The following is a 27,992-nucleotide window of genomic DNA, read 5'->3' as shown; positions in this document are numbered from 1 at the left end:
CCAAGTTCCCGCCAAAGCAACCACCTGCCGGACGTTCTTTTGCACGGATTGCAGTCACTCAAAGTGATTTCAGGCGACTCTGAGATCAACTTTATCGTGACACGCCCACGGCTTTCGCTCCCGTTCGACCCCGTGGCCACTGTGTTTTTATTTAGGGGCTCGTGGTAAGATCCTGCACGGGTCTCCTGCGCTTGGTCAGTGGGCAATCGCCTCACAGGCAACGAACTGCCACCCAATCGCTTCTAGAAGGAGGCTTTCCAGGAACGCGTTCGTCTTCAAGACACCACAAGCTAAAGGTGCTGCCCGCTTCCTCGCTTGGCACTCAAAGTTTACCAGGTGGCATCAGCGTGTGACCGGTCATTGCTGGTCAGATCAAAAGGTCCAACTCGTCGCGAACTCTTGCTGATCCCTGACAGTCGGCACCGGCACGGCCTGGCACCATTGCCATGACGTCTCTAGCCAACCACGGCGGAGTGCAGCCGGGCGAAAGCTCACGATCTGCTACAAGTCCCAAAGGAAAGTCGGCTTCCAGCACGCGCAAAAGGAGCGCGACTAGGCGAAAGTCGTCGAGGATGCCTCGACTCTATCTTGCCGTCGACTGTGGAGGGACAAAAGCTGCTGCTGCAATTTGCGACGAGCAGGGCATGGTCAGAGGTCGAGGATTTGGAGGACCAGCGAACTACACAGACGTTGGCCTACGCGCGTTCTTGAGAAGCGTCGATGCTGCGGTTCGCGAAGCGCTGTTCGCTGCTGGTGTCTCTTTATCTACGAATACAGAGCAAATCGCTCGGCTTGTCTCACCATCTAGAGAGCAATATGGACAATCCTCGGACATTGTACAGGAAGCTGCGACCCCCCAATCAAGATCTAGTAGCAATGCAGACGCGACAGCATCGATTCACCCATCAAGACGTAATAGCAACGTAGACGGGACGGCGTCGATGTCTGGCGAGGCTCACGCAGTTCCTTGGGACAGTTCTGAAGCAGACGATGATACGACACGGCTGGCCAACAAGCAAGGAACACCCTTTGAGGCAGCTTGGTTTGGTATTGCTGGCGTCGACAGCCCTGGCGATGTTGCTGCGCTCACGCCCCATCTGGCCTCGCTACTCGGATTGCCTCACCCTTCACCGCGGCTCATCGTTGCCAACGACACTTCTTTGTTGGCTTCTCCCGTCACAGATCCCGCGTATCCAGATACGAGATCAGGAGTGGTGGTGATTGCAGGCACGGGAAGTATCGTGATGAGTTTCGGCCGAAGGGAAGACGGTCTACTAAGGACCTTAGGCCGAGTAGGTGGCTTCGGATGGCTGCTTGGCGATGAAGGAAGCGGCTACGCCGTTGGAAGAGACGCAGTCAGACTCGTCCTCGACCAGGCAGATCGTGAGAGGTTGATGGGTGACGATGCCGCTGGCACCAGCTCCGTTGCGCTAGGTCAAGACGTGCACCTGCTCAGAGATCGCATTCTCCAGCATTGGGGCATCAAGTCAACTGACGATCTGCTCATGGCGGTGTACTCGAACGATGTCCCCGCATCGTACCCTGCCATTGGGCCTTCTGCAGCTCCGTCTGAGAGCGCCTCGACAGCTCCGTCGTCGACCAGCGGCAGTCGGAGAGGCAGCAGCAGCGAAATGCCAAGGGAAGCGAATGGTGCAAATGCGGCTCTTAGCATCTCAAATTCACAAGCTACGATTCGTGGCAGACTCGCTGGCGACACTGCTGGGCAAGGTTCCTCTACTCCCTCCCCGAGCACGAGCACTTCCGAGGGATCAGAATCGGTCGCGCTACCGATGACCAACAGCAAGAGCAGCGCAGTTCTGGCGCGAGCTTTCGTAGAGCCATCTGCAAATCTGCTACCGCCAACGGCGCCCGAGATCGCTGCGGACAGGCCGGTCTCGCCGGTGCCTGCCTTGACCTCGAGTGACGAGTCGACACCGGCTGCGAGGAGAGGCAGCACGAGCAAAGATGCAGCACTACATACATGTGGAGCGCAACTTCCGAAGGCCGTGGCTGATGTTCGAGCTGGAGCCTCTGCAGCAGTCGCCAATGATGCCACCACACGCAGGTCGACCTCGACAAATCAAGAGCAGCAGGTCGAGTCTGCGCATCACGATGACATCACCTTCGGCTCTTTGTCACCTCACGCGGTAGCTGCCGCAGCAGTAGCCAACGCGGTTGGCGAACGCAAGCATCGCATCGCCTCGCTCACACCGCTCGTTTTCCACTTGGCCTTCAATCACGACGACTCGCTTTGCCTCGCGATCCTGCGCAGACAAGCTTCGCAGATCGCTTCTCAGATCTGCGAGGTCCTTCGACCGCCCGACACTTCTCGAGCTCACTTGCGAGCGGACCGAAGCGTGCTGTGCTGCGGTGGAAGTCTTGTTGGCGTGTCAAAGTACAGGCAGATTTTGGTGGAAGAATTGGCAAAGCTTGGGGCTACGTTTGAGAGGGTAGAGTATGTGGGGGATCCGGCTAGGAGAGGTGCAGAAGCTCTAGCGGGGGTGTGGGAGAGTCAAAGAGCTTCGCGCAGTCGGTCGCCATCCCTCCCCAACCCCTCCAACACCGAATCATCGTGATCTTGCAAATCTTGCTTCATCTCGCTCTTGACTTCCTTCCCCCCCCCCCCCTGCAAGCCTTTCACTCCGCTGCTACCAACATCTCTTCCCAAATCCCCTCTGCAAGGACCTGCGCCAAGTGCAATCTCTTACGTGATGGCAACGCCTCACCGCATCTCGATACCGCTTCTCTCTCGAGCAATCCAAGTGTTATGTTCTGCGTTCACGCCTTGAGCATCGCTGCACATGACGTCACAACCGCCGTCCGACTTGTCCACAAACAAGGTTTTTTTTTTCGAAGAGCAAATTTATTGCAAGCGTGCGAGTCCCGCCTATAGCAGGAGGAGCAGCAATTGCGTACAGAGAGACGAAGGGTGTTTTGGATATCAAAGAGTAAGATGAGGGAGATGAGTCCGGAGCATAAAGCGAGCCTAGAATTTTGAGACATGCGTGGAAAGCGACTTTTGAGCAGAACCAGTCCGGGCAAAAAAGTCGAGTCCGTCTTGACGGTGAATCGCGGACAAGTCTACGATTCACCGTGATGAAGAGCCGCACGAGATCAAACGCGATTTCGTGGGAATAGGGAAGCGAGAAGTGGAAACGTAAAGCAGAGCTTGTCGCGCGACGCCTTTGAGATGGTACGCGCAAGAGGATGTTCTAAATAAAGCCGGGACCGAAGAGAGACAACAAGCAAGACCTAGTGATGAATCTTGAACGATCCAAGTTAGACATGGCGAGGCGATGAATGGTGAGAGGGTATGCGGTGAACAAGATGAAGAATTTGGTGACGCGCGAACAAGGGGCACGGCGTCCCGTGATGAGATGGTGACGATTTCATGAGGTGACGCGAGCTTAGGATTGGTGATCTACGATGGCATCGAGAGCGCCATACGGTTAGTCCTTGGCTGCGTTGACCATGTTGGACATCTCGTTCATGATGGCCGCAAAGTGCTCGAGATTCTTGGGGCGCGCAGCCTCTGCTTTGGCCTCGGCCTTGGCCGCAGCCTTCGACTCCTTGGCCTCGGCAGCAACTGAGACACGACTCTCGTGCTTGATGGACGAGACGGAGGCGGCGGAGGCTCTGCTGACGCTCGCAACGCTGGCTCTGCTGACACTGGCGACGCTAGCACGCGATGCGGAAGAAACGCTGGCTCGGGAAGCTGACTCGGATGACTTGGAAGCTTCTGCAGCTGACGAGACGGACGCTCGAGAGGAAGCGGCAGCGTCGGCAGCGTCCTGTGCCGCTTTTTTCTTGCGCGCTGCGGCCTCTGCCGCTGCGTCAGCGCCATTGTCATTGTTGTCGTTGTCGTTGGAGTTGCCGCCAGACTTTCCACCTCCCGAGGAACCGCCGATGGACCATTGGATTTGAAGGACACCGAGACCGAGGCTTCCGAAGTACTTGAAGAGAGCAGGGCTCATGTCAAGATCAGAGCCAAAGCACTGTCCTCCACCGGGTGGGCAAGTGTCGGCAATCGTGGCCTGCGCAGTCTTGCCATTGGCACTGATGGTGACCGTCTTTCCGCAGAGACCAGAGTTCATCATGCCACCGGCAACAGCGACGGTGAAGGCGTTGTTGCTGAGCATGTTGCCACACGAGCCAGCGTTGCCGGTCTCCGTGTTGTAGTAAGTTCCCTTTCCTGAGTAGCCACGCTTCTCGATTGCTTGCACGTTGCTTGCATTCTCGGCGCGCTCGACGATGTGATGGTGGCGCTTGGCCATCCGCGCTTGGTGCATTGGGTCTGCTTCGCGGGCAGTGACCGAAGGAGAGCTGAGCGCGATGGCCGCGAGAGCGACCGCTCCGATAGCTGCGAATGACGACTTCATGTTGTTTGTGATGACAGACGTTCGAGAGTGCCAAGGCGATCTGGATTTATCACGGTGTGCTGCGTTGTCTGGTGGTCAGGATGGATGAGCAATTGATGGATTGCTTATGCGCGCGCCTTCGTCGTTGAAAGACCGTTGTACTGCTGACTGGGGATGTCCGGTGGGTTGAGAAAAGAAAGGGGAGAAAAAGGGACAGGATCGAGAAAGAGTGTGATCGACGTGAGGCCACAGGGGTTATGAGTGCGGGACCGCTTGTTGTGTCAGGTAGCCGTTGAAAGGGCTGGCAGAATGTGTATTTCCGTTCGATTGGTGCGACCTAGCGCGATATTCGTTGAGAAGTGAAGAAGCACGTGGGGAGTGGGTGGGGCAAGAGGGGCAGCAATGTGGTGGGGAGGGATGTAGAGATGACTGAAACTTGATGGTAGATGGGAGCGCCGACTATTCGCTAAACCGATGGATGAGGAAGGGGGACGGAGCGCAAATGGTGAGGTTGCCGCTGCCGCTGCCGCTGCAGATGCTGCGCGCTGGGCAGAACGAAACGACTTCACTTCGAAGCATCCCGCGCGCCAGTTGTGAGTTGTGAGTGTGCTGGGCTGGGCTTTGCCTCAACTCGTCCTCGCGACTGGCGCAGCGCCTGCATGCGTGGTGAGCCAGCTGCTGACTGCTTGTGCCGATTTTGCGCCTTGGCTGCTGCTGCTGCTGCTGCTGCACGGAAGCGCGCGAACAAGACCATGCGACAGGACCAGACAGACAGGGGCCGCGGGGGGGCCGAGAGGACACAGGGACGAGGACTGCTGATGTTGTGACCTAAAGTGCATCGTGCCGCCTCCCTATGCTGCGCGTCTGTGCCCACGCCTTGCCCTAATCAGCAGCAGGCTTGCCGAACGCATGCAGCACGCTTCAAAGTCCGGCATTCATGCTGTAGGCGACTATAGGCGTGGACGCGGCTGAAGTCTCGAGAAAGGATCGGTGAAGTGTGACAGTGATGCATGAGCGCATGTGCAAGTCCGAGCCCTGCTATAGCTAAGTGAACATGCCGTGCCCTCCGCGCCAAAGGCGCCAAGCGTCAGCGCGGCAGCATGCGGTAGCGCGCGCGCGCGGATCACGATCCATGCACTCGCTCGTTGGCACAGACGCTATATAGCTCCTATGTACAGCATATACGTACAGTCTGAGTGTATATAGACAGCAGCATGCATCATGCCGGTCGGGCATCGCGCGACGCTCCGAGCGGTTGGAAGCGAAAGATGTTTGCTCTCGCGCAGGCATGACAGAACTTCATGCATAGATTGGCCAGCATGCACTCTCGATCTGCCTGCCTGCCTGCCTGCCTGCCTGCCTGCCTGCCTAGCTGCTGCCTCGTCGAGGCTCGATCGTGACTGCACTCTTCCCTATACTCACGCAGTGGCCTCACGACTCCTGCTGAACGTACGGCATCCCTCGTCAGGTCCTCAAAACTGGCCACCCCTCAACGGTGATCTTCTTGCCCTGCAAATCGGCGCATCCGCCTCAAATTCCCGCTCTGCCATGCAGCAGGCATGTCCAGATGATGCTGCTTGAGGTGCTGCGTGCACTCTTGACTACAAGTCAGTATATAGAGAGCCACTTTGAAGCGCGTTTTCGGCACTCGGCTAGTCCAGCGCGGGGAAAAGCTGGACGGCTGATGCTGGAGCTATGCATATATCTATCTGCTCGTGACTCTGATCGCGGGCGCTGGGAGCGTCTCGACTCGAGGTCACCCACCCACAACAACAGATTGAGCACAATGTGAGCGTGCAGCAGTGCCAACCTCAATCGACACCACCGCCTGCTGCCGCGCGTGCAAGCCAAGATATGCAAAAGATGTTCGGTGGTCCCACGAGAACAGATCTATTCGAATGCCATCACGGCCTGCCGCCAAGCGCTGCATGCCGGCCAGGCTTTGGCATGGATCCTCGCGAGGTCAAGGTCTCTCTGCAGAGCATCCAGCAGGCGCGTCAGCTGCTATGCGACGCCCCGCAGCGATTACGCACGCTTATTGTGGTGTACAAAAGCTGTGGAGTGACTTGTGAAGCGCATTAACTGTGAGTTGGGAGGGAGGATGGCGTAGAAGCGACAGCAATTAACTGGCCATGCAATCGTGAATACCACCCACATGCGCAACATGTCAACCCACGCTGCATGGTGGCTGCGCAGCTCTCTCTCTCCAGGCCGTAGAGTCAAGTAGGCTGGCTGCATTTCTGAGATTCGAGCCTGCGCGCGTGTTGTACGTGTTGTGATTGAGTCGTCTCATGGTTTGGGATGACGTGTTGCATCTCTGCGGTGCTCCCATATACCTGCTGCATTGCGCTGATCATGATCTGAATTTGCATATTCTTGCTGATTGGATCTTTGAATTGATTGCAGACTCGTCGCGCTGTCATTACTATCTTCAGTGGTGAGTGTGGCGGTTTCGGAGATATTTCAGCTTCGGCAAGCTTAGGGAGCTCATGCCCAATCTGGATACTTTGAAGATGAGCAGGATATCAGAATAAAGGGGGCAATACGCACATCGGCCGGACCGGGAGGTGGGCAGAACCAAGGGCGCGCCGCCCTCGCGCCTCTTGTACTCGTGCCTGTGACCGCAGGCGCAGCTATAGCTGCATGACGTTCTTTGAGGGCCGCTCTAGCGCAACTCGTTCGCGAGCACGCCTAGTAGTCCTATTTACTACTCATCAGACTGCTGTACATAATCTCCTGCCAAGGATGCCTCAAGAGGCGCGATGCTGCTCCCGGTATGCTCACCTCCGTTCCGTGGCATGGTCTTAAGCCCAGAAGAGCCTCTTGACTTGAATGAGTCGAGAGTCAGAGTGAACAATCACATAGTCTGATCATGCGCGCCTTGACGACGGGTCAGGAGTCTTGTACGTGTGACGACTCAACGTCGTGTCACGTGCCTCCAAGATGTGTTGAGTCATGAGTGGGACGCGCAAGAAGGGCTCTGTGTGGCTATAGACACGTGAGCCTGACAGCACAGCTACTCAACCTGCGCGCGGCGAGGTTTGTGCGTTTGTGCGCTGCGCGTACTCGTGACTGATGTGACTTCCTTGCTAGCTCCTCTCTCCACTTGGCCAACACAAGGTGCAATTTGAAGTTGAATGGACTTCAGCCGTACAATCGTCCTCCTGATCAGCATCCGACCGGAAAGCAAGGTGTTGGATCCATCCGACAGGCTGATGAAGAAACATTCGTGATTATCAGCAGCTCATTCACGATCATCCCCTCAAACCTCCTTTAGCTAGCGTGATCGCTACACAGGAGGGCGCTGCCTGCAGCACGCACAACATGGACCAATTGAAGGTTACAAAGGTACGCAGAGCTCTTCGAGACCCTGCGACTATGTTCACGACCTCGTGGCTGACGTATGCTGTGTCTTTCGTTGGCCAGGTAGAGGGAGTGCTGCTACAGGAAGGCAACGAGTGCAGGAAGGGCACGCTCCACCTCACGCAACATCACCTCATCTTTGTCACACCCACACCTTCGCGCGCCGCTTCACCAATCGCTTCCTCGTCTGCCTTGACGCTTTCCCGAATCAGAGCGGACCAGCAGGAAATCTGGGTACGTACCTGCTCCTCCTGCTCGTCGCAGCTGCGCACGTATGTTGAACCTTCCATGAGCCTCCCATCGATCAGCTGCCATACTCGCTCTTTTGGCTCGTTACGCGTCTACCCTCTCTGCTACCCCTCACGGCAACATCGAGACGAGATGCGCGGATTTATCCGCTCTTGTTGCGTCTGCGCAACTTTCACACCTGCGCCCTTGGCTTCGAGTCCGATGCCAATGCCACAGACGTGTGGGAGTCAGCGCGGGCGTGCGCCATACTCAGTCAGTACAAGACCACGACGACGGCTTTTCTCGCTTCACTGATGGCTAACGAGTGTGTCTGCTGCCGACTGTGGCTCAGCGGACCCGCGGCATGCGTATGCCTTTTATCGCCTGCCTGCCGATGCTACCGCGCAGTCTGAAGCCCAATCTAGGCGCGGCTGGGCTGTGTACGACTTCAAGAAGGAGTTCGCAAGGCAAGGTGTTGGGACACGCACCAAGGCTTGGCGGTACTGCGACATCAATACTGGCTATGCCGTAAGTGTGCGATGCATGCCGCATGCCGATGCTGCTATGTCTCCCTCCTCGCGCTTACAACTGCCCCACGCTGTGTGAAGTTCTCGCCCTCATATCCTAGCATGATGGTGGTTCCATCGCGCATCTCCGACTCGACCCTTCGCTACGCCTCAAAGTATCGTTCAAAGGCAAGGATACCGGCTTTATCTTACCTCCACTGGGCAAATTTTGGAAGTATCACGCGATCATCTCAGCCAATGGTCGGACTGAACAATCGGAGTCTGCAAGATGAGAAGCTCATCGAGGCAATCTTCACCACGCACCTCTTCGCTGATCCTATGAGCCCAGCGGCGCAAGCTGCCGCGGCTGCAAGTGCTCAAGCTGGCGGCAACGGTGCTCCTGCGAACGTAGCTCTTATATATGGTGCACAAACAACCAACTTGATCGTCGATGCGCGACCGACTGCAAATGCCGTGGCGAATCGGGCCAAGGGAGCTGGCACTGAGAATATGGAGCATTATCGAGGCTGCAAGAAAGCATATCTGGGAGTCGAGAACATCCACGTCATGCGGGACTCGCTCTCACGCTTGACTGACGCTCTGAGACAGACGGACGCGCCCGCGACGTTTGGCATGCGACCGGTTGCCGCCGAAACTACCACGACAGACATCACAGACATGGGTCAAGAAGGCAAGGGCCCCGCAGTTGCGTCTGTCCCCAGCGTGGTCCTGCAGCAGCGTCGCAGTGAGAAACCCCTCGATTACACCGCACTGAAGAAGTCGGGCTGGCTCAAGCATACCTCGGCGTTGTTGGAGGGCACTCTTCTGATCGCCCGCATCGTACACGTCAATTCATCGCACGTGCTCATTCACTGCTCAGACGGCTGGGATCGCACTTCGCAACTATCGGCACTTGCTCAAATTTGCTTAGATCCTTATTACCGAACTCTGGAAGGCTTCGCAGTCTTGGTCGAGAAGGATTGGTGCAGTTTCGGCCACAGGTTCTGGGATCGTTGCGGTCACGCGAGCAGTCCCAAATACTTCAACACGGCTTCTGGCTACGGCGAGGAGTCGGACGAGGAGGAGGACACAAGTGATGGAGAGGCAGCTAGTGGATTTGAAGCCCAAAGTCAAGCAGCCGCGAACGCTATTTGGGGCTTCACGAAGAGCCTAGCCACCAATTTTCAGGGTGGCGGTCCCGGTGGTGGGCCGTCTGGCGCCCACCTCAAGGAAATCTCTCCTGTCTTTTTGCAATTCCTGGATTGCGTGTGGCAGATGCAACGCCAGTTTCCCCAGCGCTTCGAGTTCAACGAAGAATTTCTGGTAGAGCTTCAGACGCAACTGCACGAATGCCGTTTCGGCACGTTCTTGTCCAATTGCGAACAGGAGTCCCGAAGGCCTGCAACGGACGGCATCCATGCTGCGCGCCCTTTTTGTGACGTCACCGCCAGTGTCTGGGATGCATTGTTATCTTCGCAACACCGCGAGAGATATACCAATCCAGCCTTCGACGCTTCTCTGAACGATCCTAAACGAGAGTCGACGGACATGGGCGTGCTATTGCCCGTGTCGAAAGATGTGCGGTACTTTGCGCGGATGTTTCGACGAGGCGACGAGGAGATGAATGCTGGCATCGTGGCCGAAATCGAGGAGCAACGCCGCCAGGTCGAAGCTGTGGAGAATGCAAGAAAGGCAGCCATAGCCGCGGCAGAGGCAGGACCTTCTGAAGCTTCCCGATCATCCATCGCGGCTGTTGTCTCTGGGAGCGACAGAACCGATCCGGGTTCGAGCGGCCTCAGCAATGGCATTGTCTCGCCTTCAAGCGCGCAAGGTGTGGAGCGCGTGGAGGCGCCGTTGGCGTACAAGCCGCGTGTGCCCAAAGCGCGAGGTGTCAACACTTCCAATCATACTGCGATGAGCCCATCGCAAGCTTCTTTGCACCAGCATCTTTCAGCTGTTGAACAACCTCCTCCCGACGATCGCGTCTTGGACAGTGCGGGCACAGGCGCAGTAGATGCGGCCGCCAGAATGAGAGGCCTCTTTGTCAGCGGATGGGGTCGCCTACAAGCGGCTTACGCGGACAGCTCGCCTGCACCTGCAGCTGAGACTCCGTCAGAGGCACCAAGATACGGGAATGGCGAAGTGGACCTTTCTCGAGGGGCTGACCATCCTTCCAGCATGAGCAGTAGTCTGTCAAGCAACACAGGCATTTCCAAACCGCCCAGCAACAGGCAATCGTCCGGAGAATCACTCCAAGCACGACTCGCGAACCTTACAGAAGCTCGACGCACGGTCCCACCACCGACTTCGCCGAAGGTCCAACCCAAGATCCATGGCACCTACGACGCAAACCCTTGGGCTGCCTCGACGGAGCGGCAAGGTCTCCAAGACGAGCTTGGTGATGTCATGCGCAACGAGATGAGAGGCCCCCCATCGCGCCCTTCGCTGGGCTCCTCTGCACAACGGACGGGAAGCACGGCAAGCAAGAGTCCAGACTCGCAGCAAGGCAAGGCAGCAGCAGATCCGCTCGGCGTGGGTTTCTAAATGACCCTCTGGACGCCCTTGCCGGCAAGCTGTGACGACGTGGTATAGTGGATCATGCGTGGTTGAGTTCTCGGCACACATCTAACATCGGAAGCCTCAATGTACTTGTAACAGCACAGTATTGAGCCTCAGTGTATTTGTAACAGCACGATTTTCCGGCGCAAGCCTTCGTGTTACACAAGAATTCCAGTGTACGCACAAGGTTGCTCGTACGGTCGCATCAAGTGAATCCTGGGCCGACGCTGCTTGGCGCGGCGTGTTGATACCCAAAGTTGATTGCGAGGCTCTTCGCTCAGCACGTCGCCCAGCACGTCGCCCTCTTGCTTGCTGTTTCGTGTGTGAGCTCTTGCGCGGCAATACATAGGGAAGCTACAACGGCACCGTATGTTTGTACAGATCGGCAATACCTCATCGCTGTGTACCGCGTCAAACGCGGATCGTCGCGCTAAAGACGCAGCTCGTACCGCGACCGCCGATCGCATCTCGGCTTTGGGCTATACAGTATACAGTATATATTCGTGATTATATGCTTCCTGCATGCACGGACGGATCTTTCAATCTGTGTGATGCGTGCACGGGTCTTCTCTGCTGCTGCACACTCACGACTGTGTGAATCGTGACTTTCCCCCTTTTGTTCCCTTATCAGCTGCGGGACAGACTTGTTTTGGCTTATGAGCGATGTGGGCCTGTGCTGGGCGACCCTTTTCAGCGCTCATCAACCCGCGTGATTCCCTGAGATCATCAGGGGATTCTGGCACAAGCTCTCGCGACAGTCGTTCGCTACACCTCCTGACCTCGGTGCGCGAGTTGAACGGCACCAACACTTGCTTGCCGACGTCGCTCCACATCGCGACTTCTCTTCCTATCTCGCATCTCGCATCAGGAAGCTCTGCCGGCTACCAGTCCACTCGCTGATCTTCAGCTTACCCATGCCCATCCTTCGACCCCTCGAGTCGAGCTTGACTGACCCCCGATCGCCGCGTACCACTTCGGCAGCGCTGATCGCATCATGACCTCATCCTCCGGCGCCCTGCCTACACGACCTGCCGAGCCAGAGGTTCGGCATTACGATCACGCACAGCCCCGCGCTAAGAATCATCATCACCACCACCACCACCATCAGCATCACCCTTATCAGCATCGGCCGTCCGCAGGGGGCGGCCTGTTCCAATCCCCTTCAGCTGCAGCTCGTCTAGGCAGGCACGCCTTTCCCCACCACGCTGCAGACTCTTTGCGTGACCTGTCTGCGCTGGCCGACCTGATAGATGATCGAACGGGGTGGTACGAGGATAGCCGCGTTACCGACGAGCAAGTATCGGCAGCCTGTCGCGCGGCCAAAGAGAGGGGCAATGGTGATAATAGAGCTGGTATTCGAGAGTTTTACGCAAAGCAAAACGCCATTCTGGACTCGTGGCGCGAGTGCGATCTCATCCTCGATAGCCAATTTCCCGAAGAGGTCATCAAGCGCTTTGGAGATGTAGAAACGGATTTGAACGACCGGCATGCTCGTCGACCCGGCGCGATACCTTCGCACGTCTGGAATGCCGATACTGGCTACTCTAGCGAAGACGACACTTCGGATGATGGCATTGGACGGCGCTTCGGTGCGAAAGGCAGGAGAGACAGCAAGGGAAGCTTGACCGCTGCTACCAGCGCCCTCTTCTCTGGCTTCTGGTTCGGCGCGAGTGCAAAGGAGAAGGAAAGGCGCCACCGGAACGGGAGCGCCGAAATCGATGAGGAGTCGGGATTGATGCATCCTGAGCCTCAGAGCCCCCGCGGTCGCGCAGCCACACCTTCTCAGGGATATGGGAGCACAGCTAGCAGTAGCGCGCCGCAATCAGCACCTCCCCTGAGCAACAACTTTGCGAAGGGTCATGGTCTGACAGCTATTGAGGATGTGGAAGGTGGACAAACGCAGCAAGCAAAATCCGACCCAGGCAAGGCAGGCGTCGTTAGGGCCACCACCCCACGAGGGACTCGCATAGCAGCGCTTGAGCACGTTCCTCGGACAGCTGGTAAGGGCAATGGTGCAATGAAGTCTGGGACGGCTGTTCAGAACGGCAGCAAGCCGGCGACCAACGGGGACGGCAGTGCAGCTGGTCGATCTCGCGCGTCTACCAAGGGTAGCTCCAGCTCCCATGATCCCGAACAGGACGATGAGCTTGGCGGCTACGAAGATGAGGTGGAGGATGACGAGGAGGACGAGGAAGAGCCCGAAGGATCGCTGGATCGCAAGCTTGCAATGGAGCGAGCCGAGCGCAAAGCGAGGCAAAGGCAGCGCAAAAAGGAGATTCACGTGCCCACGGTGGGCAAGATCCAGCTCCAGCGCAGCACGTCCACTGGAAGAGCGAGCCGATCCGATGCTACATCTGCCCAGGTGGATGAGCAAGCTTCGCGAGACAATGTAGCAATTCCTGGCGGTCAGCGAGAGCAAGAGCGGCGAAAGCTTCTGGCGTACGTTCCTGGCAAGGCTGATCGCGATCAGGAGGAAGAGAGAAAGTCGCAATTTGCGATCAACATCAACTTGGCCATCAATGTTCTTCTGCTGGGAGGCAAAGGCGTCGCCGTCCTGTCTTCCAACTCGGTCTCGCTCATTGCCAGCTTGGTTGATAGCGCGCTGGATCTACTGAGCACCCTCATCATCTTCATCACCTCGCGCGCTGTATCTCACGTCTCTTGGAGAAGCTGGTACCTCTATCCGACCGGCAAAAGGAGATTGGAGCCGATCGGCATCGTCGTCTTCTCTGTGCTCATGATCGCTTCTTTCGTCCAAGTCCTGCTCGAGTCCCTACAGAGGCTCTACGTGGTCCTCAAGACGGGCGGCAAAGAAGGCTCGCAGGAGTTGGCAGATTTGCCCCTCATTGGCATCGCTTTCATGCTTCTTACCATTGGTGAATTTGCCACTGTCACACGCCTGGGAATGGATGGTTCATGGCTGATAGAGAGCTACACTTTCTACCGTCTCGCAGCTATCAAAACTTTCATGTGGCTGCTTTATCGCAAGTCCAAAAGTAGCGGCGTCCGTGCCGTGGCGCAAGGTTTGTACGCATGGTGTCAGAGAAAGAGAGCAACGCACAGCCGCTCACGGTCCTGCCTTGCTCCTGTACAGATGCCGAGAACGACGTCGTATTTGTAGGTACAACTTTCGGTCCAGTCGCTTCACGAAGGCTGACCTCTTCTGTACGCGATCGACTCAGAACATTGCGTCGCTCATTTTCCGTGAGTCAGTCCTCTGACAGCGAAGTGCATTCTTCTCACTAATAAAGACGCTCGACCATGGCTGTTCGCAGCATTCTTGGGCTCGAAGCTTGGTTGGCCTGCACTCGATCCCATCGGAGGTGAGTTCGATCGCCGCAAGCAGGGATCTCGGCTACAAGCTGCTGACCGCTTTGTGCTTCCTCTATTGGCGCTCCTCAGGTATTTGCCTATCTATTTACATCATTGTGAGGTTGTGGCGTGATTCCCCATCGATGAGTCTCAGCACCACTGATAACCCTTTGCTATTTTGGGGCGGGATAGTACGAATGGGTTGAGACTCTGCTTGAAACCATTTCCAAGCTGACGGGAGCAGCAGCGGGACCAGAAGACGTTGCTCAGGTGTTGTACCTCATCACGAGATTGTGAGTGGCCGATCAGATACGTATAAAAGGCTCTGGCTGACTGCTAGATTGGGCCACACCGCAGCCGATCCGTCAAGAGCGTGTCTGCCTTTGAGCTGTATCATGCTGGCGACATGCACATTGCCGAAGCCGATATTGTGCTGCCCCATACTCTGCCGCTCAAGGTGAGGCTGGAAGTCGTGCTTGCGTACCATTCTCCTTTTGTCGTACCCAAATGTATGCTGACCAATTGGTCGCGTCCGTGTCGCGAGCACACAGGACGCCCATGATCTCGGTAAGTCAAATTTATCGGTCGATCGATCGTCGCGACCACCGATTTGCAGCTCATGCTCTTGCCCAACAACTGTGCAGGCGAATGTGTACTCTACTGTGCAGAGTCTCTGGATAATACCGAGCGCTGCTTCATTCACCTCGACTACTCGGAGCGAAATCAGCCGGGACATTTCGGCAGCAGAGGATAGCAGTCGCGCTTCTCGCACCTATCGCGATCTTCTTCATGTTGCGCGCACTCTATACGTCACAATCTTTGAACGCGCCTGTCCATGTCGTTGGCCCACGCAGACTGACAGTACTCGATGTGGGAAAGAATGAATGTCTCGGCATACGCGAGACACGTGGATTTCAAGCGTGGGGAAGCGGGTGACTACCAATCAGGAACAGATGAACATGGCGAACAAGAGTGGTACATGGAGCAGTTTGGGCCACGGACAGGCGACCACTTCACCACGCCGCGCTGAGAAACAATTCTTGTAGACATGGCACATCTGCAAAGAGCTGCTCGAGATCGGCGCTGAGATCAGAGGAGCTGACTGGGCTTACCACAGAGCTCTCCGGCGCGAGGCGAAGAAGGCTGGTCTCTATCTCGGAGAGGAGAGCGTCCTCTTCCACGATGCTTTGTGGGCCACTGCTAAGCCTCGCAATCACCCCGTCGGCGATGCCGCAAGCCGACATGAAGGATGTGAGAGCTTGTTTCGCAAACGGCAAGAGCTTTTGAAGTGCACGCACTGGACTGTGCCGGGTCTGGACGAGTAGGTAGCTGAAACCTCGAAGCGCTTGACGGGCGCGATCGCCAAGGTGTGTTCGGGTGACGTGATCACCAAGCAAGTGGCATTCGTCTTTGACGATTTTTGTGAGCACTTCAAAGAGCTCCACCACTTGCTGCTTGAGGAACTTTAACCCCAAGACTTGCATGAGAATCGGAGTTGAAAACCTGGCTTGTCCGGCTCTGCTGGCGGCAGGAGTCATCACCATCTCAATGAGGCTCGATGAAGCGTCCAGGCTCGTTTTCAGGGCGAGCCAGCGGCTTATTCTGCTGTCCGCCCGCGGGTCAGCCAGCAGACGGGTGACGAACTCTTCGCATAGCTGTCGCGAGACGATGGCCCTGACGTTTGCGAGGAGGGATTGTATGGAATTGAACTGCGGCGGTGTCAGGGCACCACTCGAAAAGGCCGCGTTGGCACTTTCTCGCATTTCCTTGATCTTGCCTTGAAAGTGATCCGACCATGTCTCGGCGTCTCGCTGCCAAGATGCCGATTGCTGGAGAGGAAGGAGCTCATCGAAGCACTGACCCATATAGTGCCCAATGCGGGCATTGAAAGCTGCGAATCGCGACAGCCGCGGCAGCGTCGATCCGAGAAGATGAGCTTGGTTGACGAGTCCGCCGTTCTGAGTTTCTGCTCCTTGCAAGTCATCACGAAGGTCAATGTTGAATGCGTGATTGTGAATTGTATACCCCGTCTGCGAAATGAGCGAGGTGGCTCGGCTCTTGTCCAGGTAGAGCCAGAAAATTCTATATTCGAGCAGATCGTTAGCCACTGCCGATGCTGCATTGGACGTGTATGGCGCCAGAGCTTTGCGTGAGCGGGGATTCCTGTGCAGACCAGCCTTTTGGAGCCGCACTGTGTCTATGACCAGCCGCTCGATGTGCAGATCCTTTTGGCCGTTTATCTTTTCGTAGGAGCGCAAGCAATAGCTTGCTGCGAAGTACTCTGCTGGAAGCTCCGTGGCCTCACTGTCAGAGTAGATGTTCTCGAGGTTTTGTACGGCAGCCGTGTACGTCAGGCGCTCCAATTCCTCCGCTTTGGACACTGGGAGGTTCGCAATCGAGCCGTACGTGAGGAGCAGCACTTCAACGGCCGTTGGGCACAGCTGGGCGACCTGCGCACTCATGGCAAGTATGAGGGCAGCCATAGTCCTCTGGAGGGGCGCAGGAATGACTGCCATGAGATTGTCTGAGCCCTTGATGACCGCGTCGTGGATGCACGTATCCACAAGCATCTCGGATTGTGGGTCCACCTGGTCAAAGTAGAGGTCGACTAATTGACCTGCAAGAGGAGAGCGCAACAGGTTCACCAGCAAAAGGTCGAAGTCACTTATAGTGGAGTTTGAATCGGCGATTCCATCTTTCCACCTTGGAGAGGTGTCTCGAACGGGGATTTGCTCACGTTCAATGGCCGACTTCACCTCGTGAAGGCTAGCGGGAGATGCGAAATGGGTAGGTGAAGAGCCTAGTCGTGCGAGGGACGGCGACTGCGTTGGCCCTGTCGGCGGTTGAGCTGGTGAGGGTTTGCGCTGTTCGGGTGGCTGACCGGACTGCATCGCTCCGATCTGCCTGCCTGTTCTCGCTTCTTTCTCGTTGATTGCGCCGGCTTCCTGCGCGGAGGATGCGTGTGCATGTGCGATTCCCTCAAGGTTCTCGTTGATGCTGGGAGCCAAAGAGGTCTGCACCGCGCCAATCTCGCGAGGGTTGTGCGAGCCAGTGTTGGCAGGGCTGAGAGGGCGACCATAGCGTGACTGGAGCGAACCCTCATCGTCTGAAGAGTAAGTAGGCGGGCACATGAGCTTTGCGCGAGAGTTGCGAGAATCAAGCCGACGACGGTAGCAAGGCTGCGAGTCGACTGTCGCAGTTGTACTAGACATCTCTCGCGCTAGACGTTTGCTGGTGCGAGGAGGCCGGGAGTCTGCAGTCGATTCGGGTGTGAGAGGTGGCAGAAGCGAGTCGACGACCGCTTGAGATGGTCTTGCTCTCGCTTTCTGCGATGGGACTGGTGATGGCTGCCCTGCTGGCGCGCATGCTTGCAGCTGCTCGCTGGACGACTGCACCGCCCAAACATGAGTTGCAAGCTTGTCGGAATGTTTGATGCCTTCATAGCTGCACTTGCGGCCCAGAGGTGCGCAGTTCTGGCAAGGTGGCCCAGCTCGATCGCATGCCTTGTGCGCTCGGAAACAAGCATCGCATCGAGGTCGCTGGCGCTGTTGTGATGCTGAAGCTGCATCGCTCGCAGAGGACATGGCCATGACCGTGACCACGGGTGAGTGGCTTGAGGCCCTCAATCCAGGCGAATCCGGCTTCGCGCGTTCCTGATACGCAAGCCATTCACATTGGTGATTTCTAACGCCTCACCACCGCGGCTAGCTAGCTTGCCTTGCTTTCATAGAGCGAGAGCGAGCATTTCAACGCCCCTGCGGCAGCGGGTCAGTCGTGATCGATGAGCGGATGCAGTCACAGTGCGATCAAAATCTTCAATCCGAATCGTAAATCTGGCATCGTCAATCGTAAATGGTGAATCATCATGAGGAGTTCGTGAATCTTGAATCGATCCCAAGCTTGAGCTTGAACTCGAATTCTGACTTGAATTGAAACGACACTCGTGACACTCACGTGACCATAGATAGGCTCACGCACAACGGCAGCTTTAGCCGTGGCAGATTCATTCGATTGGCTGCGTCGATCTTCTTCGCTCGCGCGCGAATCTCGGGAAACCTTGATTCACGATTGGATTCACATTGATTCATGCTTCGAGTTCGACTTTCTAGCACAGCGCACAATAGTCGCGAGTTTGAGTGTAGCAGCAGCAGCAGCAGCAGCAGCAGCAGCAGCAGCAACGACAGCAGAAGGTATAATTGATGTGCAGTCAGTCATCAGTAAAGCGGCTCGTGATCAAGCGCGCTAGAGTCACAGAGCAGCGGGCGCCGCGGACTGATGCGCGTTCGCGCATATTCGCGCATATTCGCGCATGCTACATCAGCAGCAGCAGCAGCAGCGGGTACACATATGCACGTACGCGGCGCGTCTCCGCTATATACTGCTGACTGCATAACGGATGCAGCTGCTGAGTGCGTCAGCTGAGGCTCTCTTTAGTCGTCAGTCAGGGTGCTGCCAAAGCCACCCAGCATGCTCTCTCCTCTCTCGACCTCAGGGCAGTTGTAGTCGGTAGTGATAGTGCACTGACCAAGATCCGCAACGCATCAACGGCAGCTCATGATGCTGTCTCCTGAATCTTGAGCTCCGGGATGTTGCTGCACAAGATCGACTGACTCACGCTCTGCCTCAGCTCACGTAACGGAGCTCATCTGAAACAGAGTCTGTTGTGCGCGTACATCCAAAGATTCTAAAAGGTATAAGAAGAGCACCTGCTACGAGGAGGAGGAGCATCATCATCATCATCTGGTATCCCCACAGCACATCAAACACGTTCACGCTCAGCAAGCTCTCGCTTCCCAGTGACATCCTTTCTTCCTTGCCTTTGTCGTCGCAAGCTCTCCGCCCAAGATGGTCAAGATTTCAGTAGGGGCCATGGGTCGCAACCCGATGGGTGTGACGCCCAACTTCGACTTTGCTCAATTTTTGCGTGTCTGCAAGAAGCACAATGTGCGAGCAATCGATACTGCTCGAGTGTATCCGCAGAATGAAGAGCTGCTCACGCGTGCCATCAAGGCTAATGGATGGGAGAAGGACTTTGACATCTCTACCAAGGTTATGATCCAGGGCGAGGGCAGCCACAAGAGAGAAGCCATCCTTGCGTCTGCCAAGGCTAGTCTAGAGGCCCTTCAGCTCTCGGCTGATCAGCGACCTGCCCCCATCGATATCTATGTGAGCGCGTGACCAGCGCTGAACAGCCATTTGCCAGAACTTGCAGCACGAGACTAACGCGCCCTCACCGGCTCGTCATCCCGATGTTCTGCGCCTTAGTATCTCCACATGCCAGATCGTAGCACCCCTTTCGAGGAAACGTGCGCTGCCGTCGATGAGCTGTATCAGCAAGGTTGGTTCAAGCGATTTGGCCTGAGCAACTACTCGGCCGAAGAGGTGGAGAAGATCCACAAGATCTGCACCGAAAAGGGCTACGTGCGCCCGAGCGCGCACACTTGCAACTACAACCCACTCGTCAGGACGGCCGAGTTTGAGCTCTTTCCGCTCCTTCGCCGACTCGGTATCGCGTGCCAGTCCTTTGGACCGCTCGCATCCGGCGTGCTCGTCAAGCCCATCGACGATCTGGTTGGGCCCGTGAAAGCAAATTCGCGCATGGAAGCGTTGCCTTTCATCCAAGGCTTGTACCTCAACGATGATATCGTGAAAGCCGTCCGTCACTTGGAAACCACGTGCCAAAAGCTGGGCATTTCCAAGCAAAACGCCACGCTCCGCTACATGCTCCACCACTCTGGCTTGTCGGAAGACGACTCGATCATCTTGGGCGCATCTTCGCCAGAACAGCTGGAGAGCAATCTCGCTGCGTGCGAGGGAGGAGCTCTGGATAGAGAAGCTCTAAAAGCCTTCGAGACGCTGTGGGACCAGGTGAAGGGGAGAAAGCCCAAGTACCATACATGAACAAGCCATCCGCTGTCCGCTGTTGGCACGCTTCGACTCTTGCGGACGCTGTCACTGAGATGCATTGTATTTTCTGAATGCAAGCTTGCTTTTCTATCGCGATGCGAGCGTGATGTGGGTGCACTGCAAAGTTGCGTTCAAACGTACAAGGCTCATGGGCCATCAAGGTCGAGCCAAGATTGACTCGCCAGGTTTCCCTTCTGACTCAAAGTCAAGAGTCGTGAGTCGTGAGTCACGAGTCACGAGTCTCGAAGGTTTAGATGGGATCTTTGCGAGCACGTGACTCGCCCGCCTCCAAATCTTTCGGCCGATAAGAGTCAATCACATGCACCGTGGATTGAAGACTCAAGACTCATTGTCGTGACTACTCGTGACTAGCGCGTTGCTTATCGTGGGGTGGCAAGCCTGTCCGCGCGTGCCTGCATGAGATAAGGCAGCGAGCATGCACGACTTGCATCAGCCTCGACATCGACCCAAAAAAAAAGCCGCCAAAAAGGCCGCTTTCTCGATCCGCAAGTGCGACAGAAAGCGGCGGGGTGATGAGATTGTTTAATATTCACGACTGCACTCGTGACTGCTGCTGCTGCTGTCCTGAAGAAGCTGTATATCGAGCATCGCAGCGAGGTTGGCCGCCCTTCCACCCATGCGGCTCGTCTAATCTATACGGACTCGCGCGCCTCTGCACTTCTCGAGGACCTTGCACGCCAAGCTCTTGCGCCGTTCATGCTGACGCCACTCGACCAGAAAGCCACCGCTTGACTGCTGAAGGGTGGCATGCAGTGTATAGTGCGTGCATGTCTATACATAGGCTCCCACACCTGCCCCCATGCAGCTGCTGTACGTCCCATCCAATCTCATGCAGCGAATCCATCATGGCGAGTCGCAACTGAAACCTGCTCATGTGCCACTCGTGACTGTACAGTTGCGATCGAGTGATGCATGCATGCATGCACACATCCGAGCGGCGTGTGAAACGTTGTCGAGAAGATATGCAAGCCATTAGCAGCTGCGTGCGGCAGATTTCGTTTGGACTGCAGCGGAGGCAGGCGGAGGCGGGCGGAGGCGGAGGGGGTCCAGGCCTCAGCTAGCAAGCTAGCAGCGCGCGTTCTGGCGCCGACCAGAGCTCACACAGGGGAGGGATGTGCCTATACCTGCCACATACTCGAGACTATGTGTACATGCGCATATACTTCTGTCGATTCCAAAAGGAAAGAGGCTAGGCAGCGGGAAGCTCGCTAGTCGATACGCGTTCAAGACTCACGCCTTAGTCGCGATCGAGCGTTTCCGCTGCCGCGCTGCAGCAGCATCGCGGGCTCGGCTTTTAGCTCACATCAATGTACCATACATTGGCGCTCTCAAGCCGCGCGGTCCCCGATCGATCGAGTGCCCCGAGATAGCGGGAGAAATCGTGAATGGCAGGCGCTAGCGCAGCACCTCGAGCGAGGAGCATCAAAGCGACACGAGGACAAGTCGAGTAAAGTGCTCGGTTGAGCTTGAAGGAAGCTTTGTTTTGGGAATGGACGAGCAAGGTGTTCGCCCTCCTCGTAGCCGGCTCCCACACGCTCGGCAATCTTTCTCACTCACTCAAAAAGAGGACTCGACGAGCGAGCTACTTGCCATATCTTCTCCCCCCTCATCCTGTACTTGTCTCACACCGATGCATGGTGAGCATCGCATTTCTGGGTCCGCTCAACTGTCCGCATCACAAGTGCAGACGCTCGCATTTGCTCCGGCAAGCAGGCAATCATTAGCTTGCAAGCAGTCAGAGTGCATCGGGGGCCGAGGGGAGTGACCTACATACTAAGCAGCATTCGCATCCATTCATTCCTCGCTCCCATCGTCATCCTCGCATCTCGCCAACATTGAGCAGAACTTCGTTGCCTACGCGCATCGAGTGTCTCCGCCTGGCACGGCTCCATCTCTCCCATCACCATCCGAATGTCATTCGCATCGTCGTCTGACGGTAGCGAACGTTTGTCAGATTCGCCGTACAGCCGCAGCCCATTGGTCGCGAGCAGCCCGCTCGACGGAAGCAGAGCCACTGTCGGCCGCCGTCCAAGTTGGGCGTCGAGATCGCCCAACGCGCACAAAGGCAGATACTCGCAACAGTCTACTGGACTGCACCGACTCAGAAACGCATTCGATCGGGACGAAGAGTCGACCTCCGAGCTCACCGCTTTGACAAGTCTGGCCTGCACAGTAGCAGACCCGAGCGTCAGCCGCTCAGACAGCTTGCTCATCTCTGGCCTCCCTCTGCAGCAGCCCGGCAAACCGCGGATTCTTCCATCGCAGCAAGCGTTGGTTCTTTCTCGCTCGCCTTCTCCGCTACCAGCTCAAGTGGCATCCAAACAAGGGGTTGTCGATTGGATCGAAGAGACCGCAAGACAACAGTACCGAAGTGCGCTCACACGCAGATCACCAACATCCTCATCTGCCGATCGCACAGAGCCCTCACCCTCCACCAGACCTCTCAACATGGCCGCGAGTTTCATCAATACCACAGAGCCCCGAACTTTGAATGCGGCCGGCGTGCAAGATTACGCTCGCGACCATGCTCGCGAAGCATCGAGGCCTCCGTCGGCGGGGCGCAGCGGAGCGTCTAGGCATCATCAGGCAGGAGGTCCTAGTTGGAGCACTTTCGGATCATCGCTCTTTCATGCAGATAACGATGCCCCCTTTGGCGACATCTCCACAGTGTCAGCACCATTTGGAGGGGAAGCACTTTCGAGCCAACAGTCTTCGAGGACGAACCGCAATCAAGATCTGTCCTTCTCTCCAGGCCGCGGACCGAGTTTGTTGAATCAATCGGATTCATCCTTCGACAAGAGGCTGCAACAGCAAAACTTCAACCAGCGACAGGCCGATGCTCGCGGGGAGCGGCAGAAGTATTCACCCATGACCTCGCCTTCGGTCGGCAATTCGCCTCGCCTCGGCTCTGCGCCGAAGAAGGACTGGTCCAGCGCAGCGGCCTACCCGGTGCCCCCCATCCAGTACGTTTCGGAAGCGTCTGCAAACTTTGACCACTCGGGATCCACCGACTCTATGACCAAACGTCCAGGCAGAATTGAGCACCGACCGCAAGCAGATGACGACATTGCCGAGGAGATGATGTCGGACTCTGATGCTGGACATCGACAGCGACGTACGCGAAGGAGGAACCAGAGTAGCGACTATGAAATGGGAATGTCTAGCAGCGTCGAAAGATCTACATCGATGGAGCCTGCTTGGGCTGACGACATGAGCAACGTTGACGCTGGCAGCTCGCAACACGGATCCAATAGGCCCGTACACCGAGTAGCCGGGACCCCGAGAGGAGACGAGGAGCAGGACGACGTCAATGATCAAGGGCTCCCGCATCGCGAACAAAGAGAGGGCATGCCCAGTACCATGCCGACGCCTACCTTGTCCGACGACTTTAGCAGTGTGGCGCCCCAGGTCGACGACACAGACATGAGGGGGTCTTCCGCCGACTCGACTCCGCCAATGCCTGCGCCAAATCAGGACGCTTTCGAGATAGCTGCACTCAAGCGCCAGGTCGAGCAGCTGAGCCTCGCGCTGAAACAACGCAGCGTCTCGGAGCAACGTCAACAGCAGCAATTGGCGAACCTCTACGTGACTCACCGGGATCGGCGCATGCAGGGTGGCGTACTACCGGCCATCAATACTGGTCTGCCAACTCCTTCCACGAGCCGCGCAACTTCCACTGTCGGTCCTCGTCGAAGTCCAAACGCGGCTGGGCAATCATACTCTGCTTCCATGGTCGGCCCTGCACCTTCGACCCAGCTACCAAACCCTCCTACCAGGTTTCACTCTCCTCCCACATCACCCCTCGCCCAGATGCTGGCGGCGCAATACCAACAACATTACCCATCGACGCCGTCGCATCTCGGTTCGCGCTCCCGAGTCAGCGGCCCAGCGCTCAGCTCCGTGATGATGGACGAGAGCGCCAGCGCGGTTGCCAGTCAGGATGCGGTGCGCGTCGAAGAATTGGCCCGCAAGATCGAAGCGCTGGAGAGTCTTTTCAAGACTTCGAGCATCAGTCCGCATCAGCAGCAGCAGCCCACAAGTACCCAGGATGCTGTGCGCAGCGTCCGATCGCCTACGCCCACTCAGACCACCGCCCGAAATGCTGCCGCGCGTTCCAAAGGCGCTGCCGGCTCTCCCATCACTGACGAGTTTGCAGATGCGTGGCACATGGAGGATCCGGGCATGCTGAGCTCGGGCGACTCTTCGACGCTCTCTCAGGTCGATCCTTCAGCGATGCGACGACATTCGATGGTCTCTGTGGACTCGATGACGCGAGCTGGACCAGAGGTGCCGACTCGCACAGCATCCGTTGCGCACGGTCAGTACAACCCTCGAGGCGGTGGGATGAGCGGAGGTGTTGCTGGGTCTTTTGTGCAAAGGTTGGCTCGATCTGGCCCAATGAGGTCGCCTTCCTTGTCCACGCTGTCCGCCTCGACCCACCAGGGCGGCGACACTCCCTACGGAACGACGACCTCCGCTAGACGAGGGCGTTCACCGGCGCTGAGCGCCTTTCATTACAACGTGACCGCTCCCTACTCGGAGGCCCACCGCGAGCGATCTCGACCCTCGGGTGCGGTATCCGTGAGCAGTCACTCGCACTCCCAGTCGTCTGACCCTCACGCAGATGTGAGATGGTCGCCAGAGACGATTGGGGCGCAAAAGCGCAAAAAGGGTGCCAGTGTGGCCCGCTTCATCTTGGGCGCTGCATCTGCAAGACGAACGGATGGAAGCAGCATCACGGAGCCGAAACCTGCCGGATCGAAGATGAAGCAAGGGCCAGGCAGAGGCAGAGTCTATATTGCGCCATCAAAGAAGGCTTCGGCATCCACCCAGCAGCTCTAGTCGCCTCCTCGCCATGAGGCGCGACCAAAGCCAAGTGACGGCAAGAAATGCGACCCGCCTTTGCCAGACCTATACTTGATCCTTGCCCAGACTTTCTTGCGAAACTTTTGAACAACTTTCTTGGACTCGCATTGCTCGTAGCATCACCTGCCCCACATCCGCGTTGCGCGCTAGCCGTAAACTTTACTCGCTCCTTGATACCTCTTTCTCAGGTTCGCGACTTTGCTAGATGCGCGATGTATCGTATACCTTGGAGGTCGATTCCGTTCGTAGAGCAAAATCAATCTCATCGTATGATCGTATGGGTGCGAATTTCGTGGCGCTTTATTGGTAAGCGTGTCGGGCTACCAACGCAGCCAGGTGGGGCAGCTCATCAATTGAGCAGGCTTCACAGTGTGAGAGAGTGTGCATTGTGCTTGACTCGCAGTACGTCCTCTGCCTAGCAGCATCAAGATCTCTCGCCTTCCTTAAGTGGGTTGATACAGATAGTCACCCTGCGCGCAAAGATAGAGTGCACTGTGAGCCCACTTTCAACGTCCCCGCGCTCTGTGCACTTACCAGCCATCAGCATTACCGAGCACAGCACCGATCCAGGGTATTTCCGAGTCCAAGGGTATCCGTATACCTTGCACGACGGCGTAAGCCAACGATCTGCGTTGATCCGCTGCGCGCGTTAGGCCGAAAGAGGGTGTCGGTGGAAAGAGCAGGGGAAAGAGGGAAGAGAGGACGTGTGAAAGAGCGACCGGTTGCCCTGTACGCAAGCAGGGGTTGAAGAGGATAGACGGTGAGAAAAAGACGGCCTAGCGACGAAAAGCATGTGAACGGTTCCTGCATCCGACTTACCGTCGTCAGTCCAGCCTTGCACAGGCTCCTGCACGATCGGCGCATCAGGCAAGTGAAATCGCATGGGTATACTCCTAGGTCTATCCTTGTCTCTTGTGGAAGCGTTGTGAGAAGCTGATTCTCCAGCCGCTGCGTCTGGCGGAATCAGAGCTGGCGTGTGCCCTGCGCCGCTCGTGGCATTGCTTGCTAGACTAGGCGCCAGGCTAGCCGTGCTCTCGTTCCATGCACCAGGAGCCATGCCTGCTGGCAGCCCAGGCCTGAGCGTTGTAGAAGAGGAAAACGTGTTGAAACCTTCGGCAGGACCTGCACTTGTGCCAGACGCTCCGCTAAAGGATGGCGCTCGGCTAGAAGCTGCGGACTGCGTTTGTGCTCCGAGACCCGTCGCATTATCCGAGTTGCTCGAGGCATTGACAAGCGGAATCGCAGGAAAGAGTTTGGAAGCGATTGAAGAGTAAAGCTCAAAGTTGTCTTTCCAGCAAGATCAGAGCGCGCAAAGTTCACAGCAGGTCAGTGCTGACCTTTCGAAGAGGCTCCCGGCCAAATGTTTCGGTGCACAGACTCACGAGAAACGACGCCGGTCCATAAATTGTCCTGATCCGCCTTTCGCAGATTGGTCACCCTCCTCGTGCTACCCCACCTGACGAAGTCCGCTTCTTTGACCATGCTCATGAAACTAGCTTTGGCGAGCTCAACGGTGTTGGGCTGATTGGGCGCGACACTGCTTTGCACCGCATTTGTGGCTGTAGCAGTGAGAGTGGAGGTAGGGGCGGAAGAAGGTGGTGCGGATGTCGAAGGGGCAGTGCGGAGGTGCAGCACCAGCTTCCAGGGGACAGGTGGAGGCTCGGGCACAAAGACGCTTCGCGATTGTGCTTGTGTCGCGAACGCTTGAGCAGCTGGCTCTTCGCTCTCCACTTCGCTCAGGACTGAGCTGCGACGTAGTCGGGAAGCTTGGAGTGATGAAGTGGGCGCTTGGCTTGTGGAAGGAGCGAGACCATGCGCAGTAGGTGCCGCGTTCCGAGTGAAATGGTCGTAGAGCAGCCCAACGGGCCAGTGCCTGCACGGCCAAGCGTCTCCAATTCAGCGATGGGCGGTGAGATCACTGTGGTGCGAGGCTCCGCATTGACTCACCACTTGAGGGCGCTTGCCTGAGCGGCTCGGGCCGAGACGGCCATCGCAGCGCTCTTGTCACTACTCCTCTCCTCTTCGAGCCACCAACCATCTACTGGGGGGATTTCCGAAGAGACGACTCCAGCATGAGCAAACATGGGTTCGACCAGTCCTATGCGTAGTTCCTCGAGATGGAGCGGAAAGTAGGACACTCGAGGAGCTGTCATGTAGTACTTCGTTGGAGGAGCTGTGGGGTCCACGGACGAAGAAGCGGCCGCACCTGGAGGCAAGTCGGAAGGATGGATGCTGACAGCGACTGGCACACGCGCTTCCCACACTATCCTCCTGAGTGCGCTGCTATCCGCTGCGCTCGGCACATCGGAGCCTCCGCTGTTGCCACGAGCAATGGCTTGAGATGGCGATGAAAGCAAGTCATGCGAGGTTGGTGTCGAAGGAGCGGCAAAGTTGTAGGATGATTGGTGGGACAGAGCACCGCTTGTCATTGCGCCCTGAGCAGATAACAGAGAGGGTGAGATGGAGCTGCTGCCGCTGGGCACTCTGTTGGGGGCTGGCCGAGCCATGTTTGGTGGGAAGAGTATCGAGAACAGAAGGGTCGCGGTGGGATGGAGTCGTCCACCGAGCCACTCTTGACTCTGAACCTTTACGCGCTCTCTGTTGCTATTTCATGGGTGCCATTTGTGGTTGGTGTGTGGTGTGTGGTGTGTGGCGTGTGTGGTGTGTGGCGTGTGGCGTGTGGCGTGTGGAGTATGCGGAGTGCAAAGGCTTGAGAAGCGTGAGCTTTCACTGCGGGTGGTCGCGTTTGTAGCTTCGTCGAGACTCATCAAGACTCGCCGGAATCGCAACTTAATGGTGAATGCAGGCCATGCCATGCTGCGCGCACTCAATACTGGCTGTTCCTTGCACGTGACCCCATGCATGAAATTTG

General features: G+C 56.8%; 8 protein-coding genes across 8 annotated transcripts; 5 read left to right on the top strand and 3 right to left on the bottom strand.

The window, feature by feature from the left end:
• The first annotated feature begins 566 nt into the window (after nt 1–566).
• IE81DRAFT_296950 (hypothetical protein) lies at nt 567–2,623 on the top strand. Its single transcript, XM_025512152.1, has 4 exons — nt 567–753; nt 985–1,526; nt 2,029–2,065; nt 2,164–2,623. Exons 1-4 carry the CDS (start codon nt 573–575, stop codon nt 2,574–2,576), a joined length of 1,173 nt encoding a protein of 390 aa, XP_025373067.1. The 5' UTR covers nt 567–572; the 3' UTR covers nt 2,577–2,623.
• A 1,288-nt stretch (nt 2,624–3,911) lies between these two features.
• Nucleotides 3,912–4,217, bottom strand: IE81DRAFT_275729 (hypothetical protein; the record flags this gene model as incomplete). Its single annotated transcript, XM_025511457.1, has 1 exon — nt 3,912–4,217. A coding segment is annotated over one exon (306 nt), but the record flags the coding sequence as incomplete, so codon positions are not given.
• Nucleotides 4,218–7,466: 3,249 nt separating this feature from the next.
• IE81DRAFT_129898 (phosphatases II) lies at nt 7,467–11,086 on the top strand. The gene is made up of 5 exons (XM_025510260.1): nt 7,467–7,706; nt 7,785–7,955; nt 8,030–8,222; nt 8,302–8,477; nt 8,558–11,086. The coding sequence occupies exons 1-5, from the start codon at nt 7,683–7,685 to the stop codon at nt 10,997–10,999; spliced, it is 3,006 nt and encodes a 1,001-aa protein (XP_025373065.1). The 5' UTR covers nt 7,467–7,682; the 3' UTR covers nt 11,000–11,086.
• Nucleotides 11,087–11,745: 659 nt separating this feature from the next.
• Nucleotides 11,746–15,210, top strand: IE81DRAFT_129900 (hypothetical protein). Its single transcript, XM_025510261.1, has 10 exons — nt 11,746–13,890; nt 13,969–14,037; nt 14,109–14,131; nt 14,197–14,218; nt 14,290–14,337; nt 14,417–14,442; nt 14,519–14,619; nt 14,684–14,783; nt 14,878–14,893; nt 14,971–15,210. Exons 1-10 carry the CDS (start codon nt 12,009–12,011, stop codon nt 15,078–15,080), a joined length of 2,397 nt encoding a protein of 798 aa, XP_025373064.1. The 5' UTR covers nt 11,746–12,008; the 3' UTR covers nt 15,081–15,210.
• IE81DRAFT_319746 (hypothetical protein) lies at nt 15,194–18,173 on the bottom strand. The gene has a single exon (XM_025512818.1). The coding sequence runs from the start codon at nt 17,914–17,916 to the stop codon at nt 15,340–15,342; it is 2,577 nt and encodes an 858-aa protein (XP_025373063.1). The 5' UTR covers nt 17,917–18,173; the 3' UTR covers nt 15,194–15,339.
• Nucleotides 18,174–18,751: 578 nt separating this feature from the next.
• Nucleotides 18,752–20,227, top strand: IE81DRAFT_308531 (Aldo/keto reductase; the record flags this gene model as incomplete). The annotated part of the gene is made up of 2 exons (XM_025512373.1): nt 18,752–19,492; nt 19,592–20,227. Exons 1-2 carry the CDS (start codon nt 19,172–19,174, stop codon nt 20,225–20,227), a joined length of 957 nt encoding a protein of 318 aa, XP_025373062.1. The 5' UTR covers nt 18,752–19,171.
• A 1,534-nt stretch (nt 20,228–21,761) lies between these two features.
• IE81DRAFT_339105 (hypothetical protein) lies at nt 21,762–25,372 on the top strand. The gene has a single exon (XM_025515564.1). It carries the CDS (start codon nt 22,166–22,168, stop codon nt 25,094–25,096), a length of 2,931 nt encoding a protein of 976 aa, XP_025373061.1. The 5' UTR covers nt 21,762–22,165; the 3' UTR covers nt 25,097–25,372.
• A 1-nt stretch (nt 25,373) lies between these two features.
• On the bottom strand, nt 25,374–27,877 carry IE81DRAFT_129854 (hypothetical protein). The gene is made up of 4 exons (XM_025510259.1): nt 27,068–27,877; nt 26,503–26,993; nt 25,940–26,407; nt 25,374–25,847 (listed from the first exon to the last, which is right to left on the bottom strand). Exons 1-4 carry the CDS (start codon nt 27,625–27,627, stop codon nt 25,651–25,653), a joined length of 1,716 nt encoding a protein of 571 aa, XP_025373060.1. The 5' UTR covers nt 27,628–27,877; the 3' UTR covers nt 25,374–25,650.
• Between the last annotated feature and the right edge of the window lie 115 nt (nt 27,878–27,992).

This window comes from Ceraceosorus guamensis (genome assembly GCF_003144195.1).
Source record: "Ceraceosorus guamensis strain MCA 4658 unplaced genomic scaffold IE81scaffold_3, whole genome shotgun sequence".
NCBI classification, from domain to species: Eukaryota; Fungi; Basidiomycota; class Exobasidiomycetes; order Ceraceosorales; family Ceraceosoraceae; genus Ceraceosorus; species Ceraceosorus guamensis.
The sequence above is the reverse complement of the archived record's forward strand: the minus strand, read 5'-3'. Positions and strand labels throughout refer to the sequence as shown.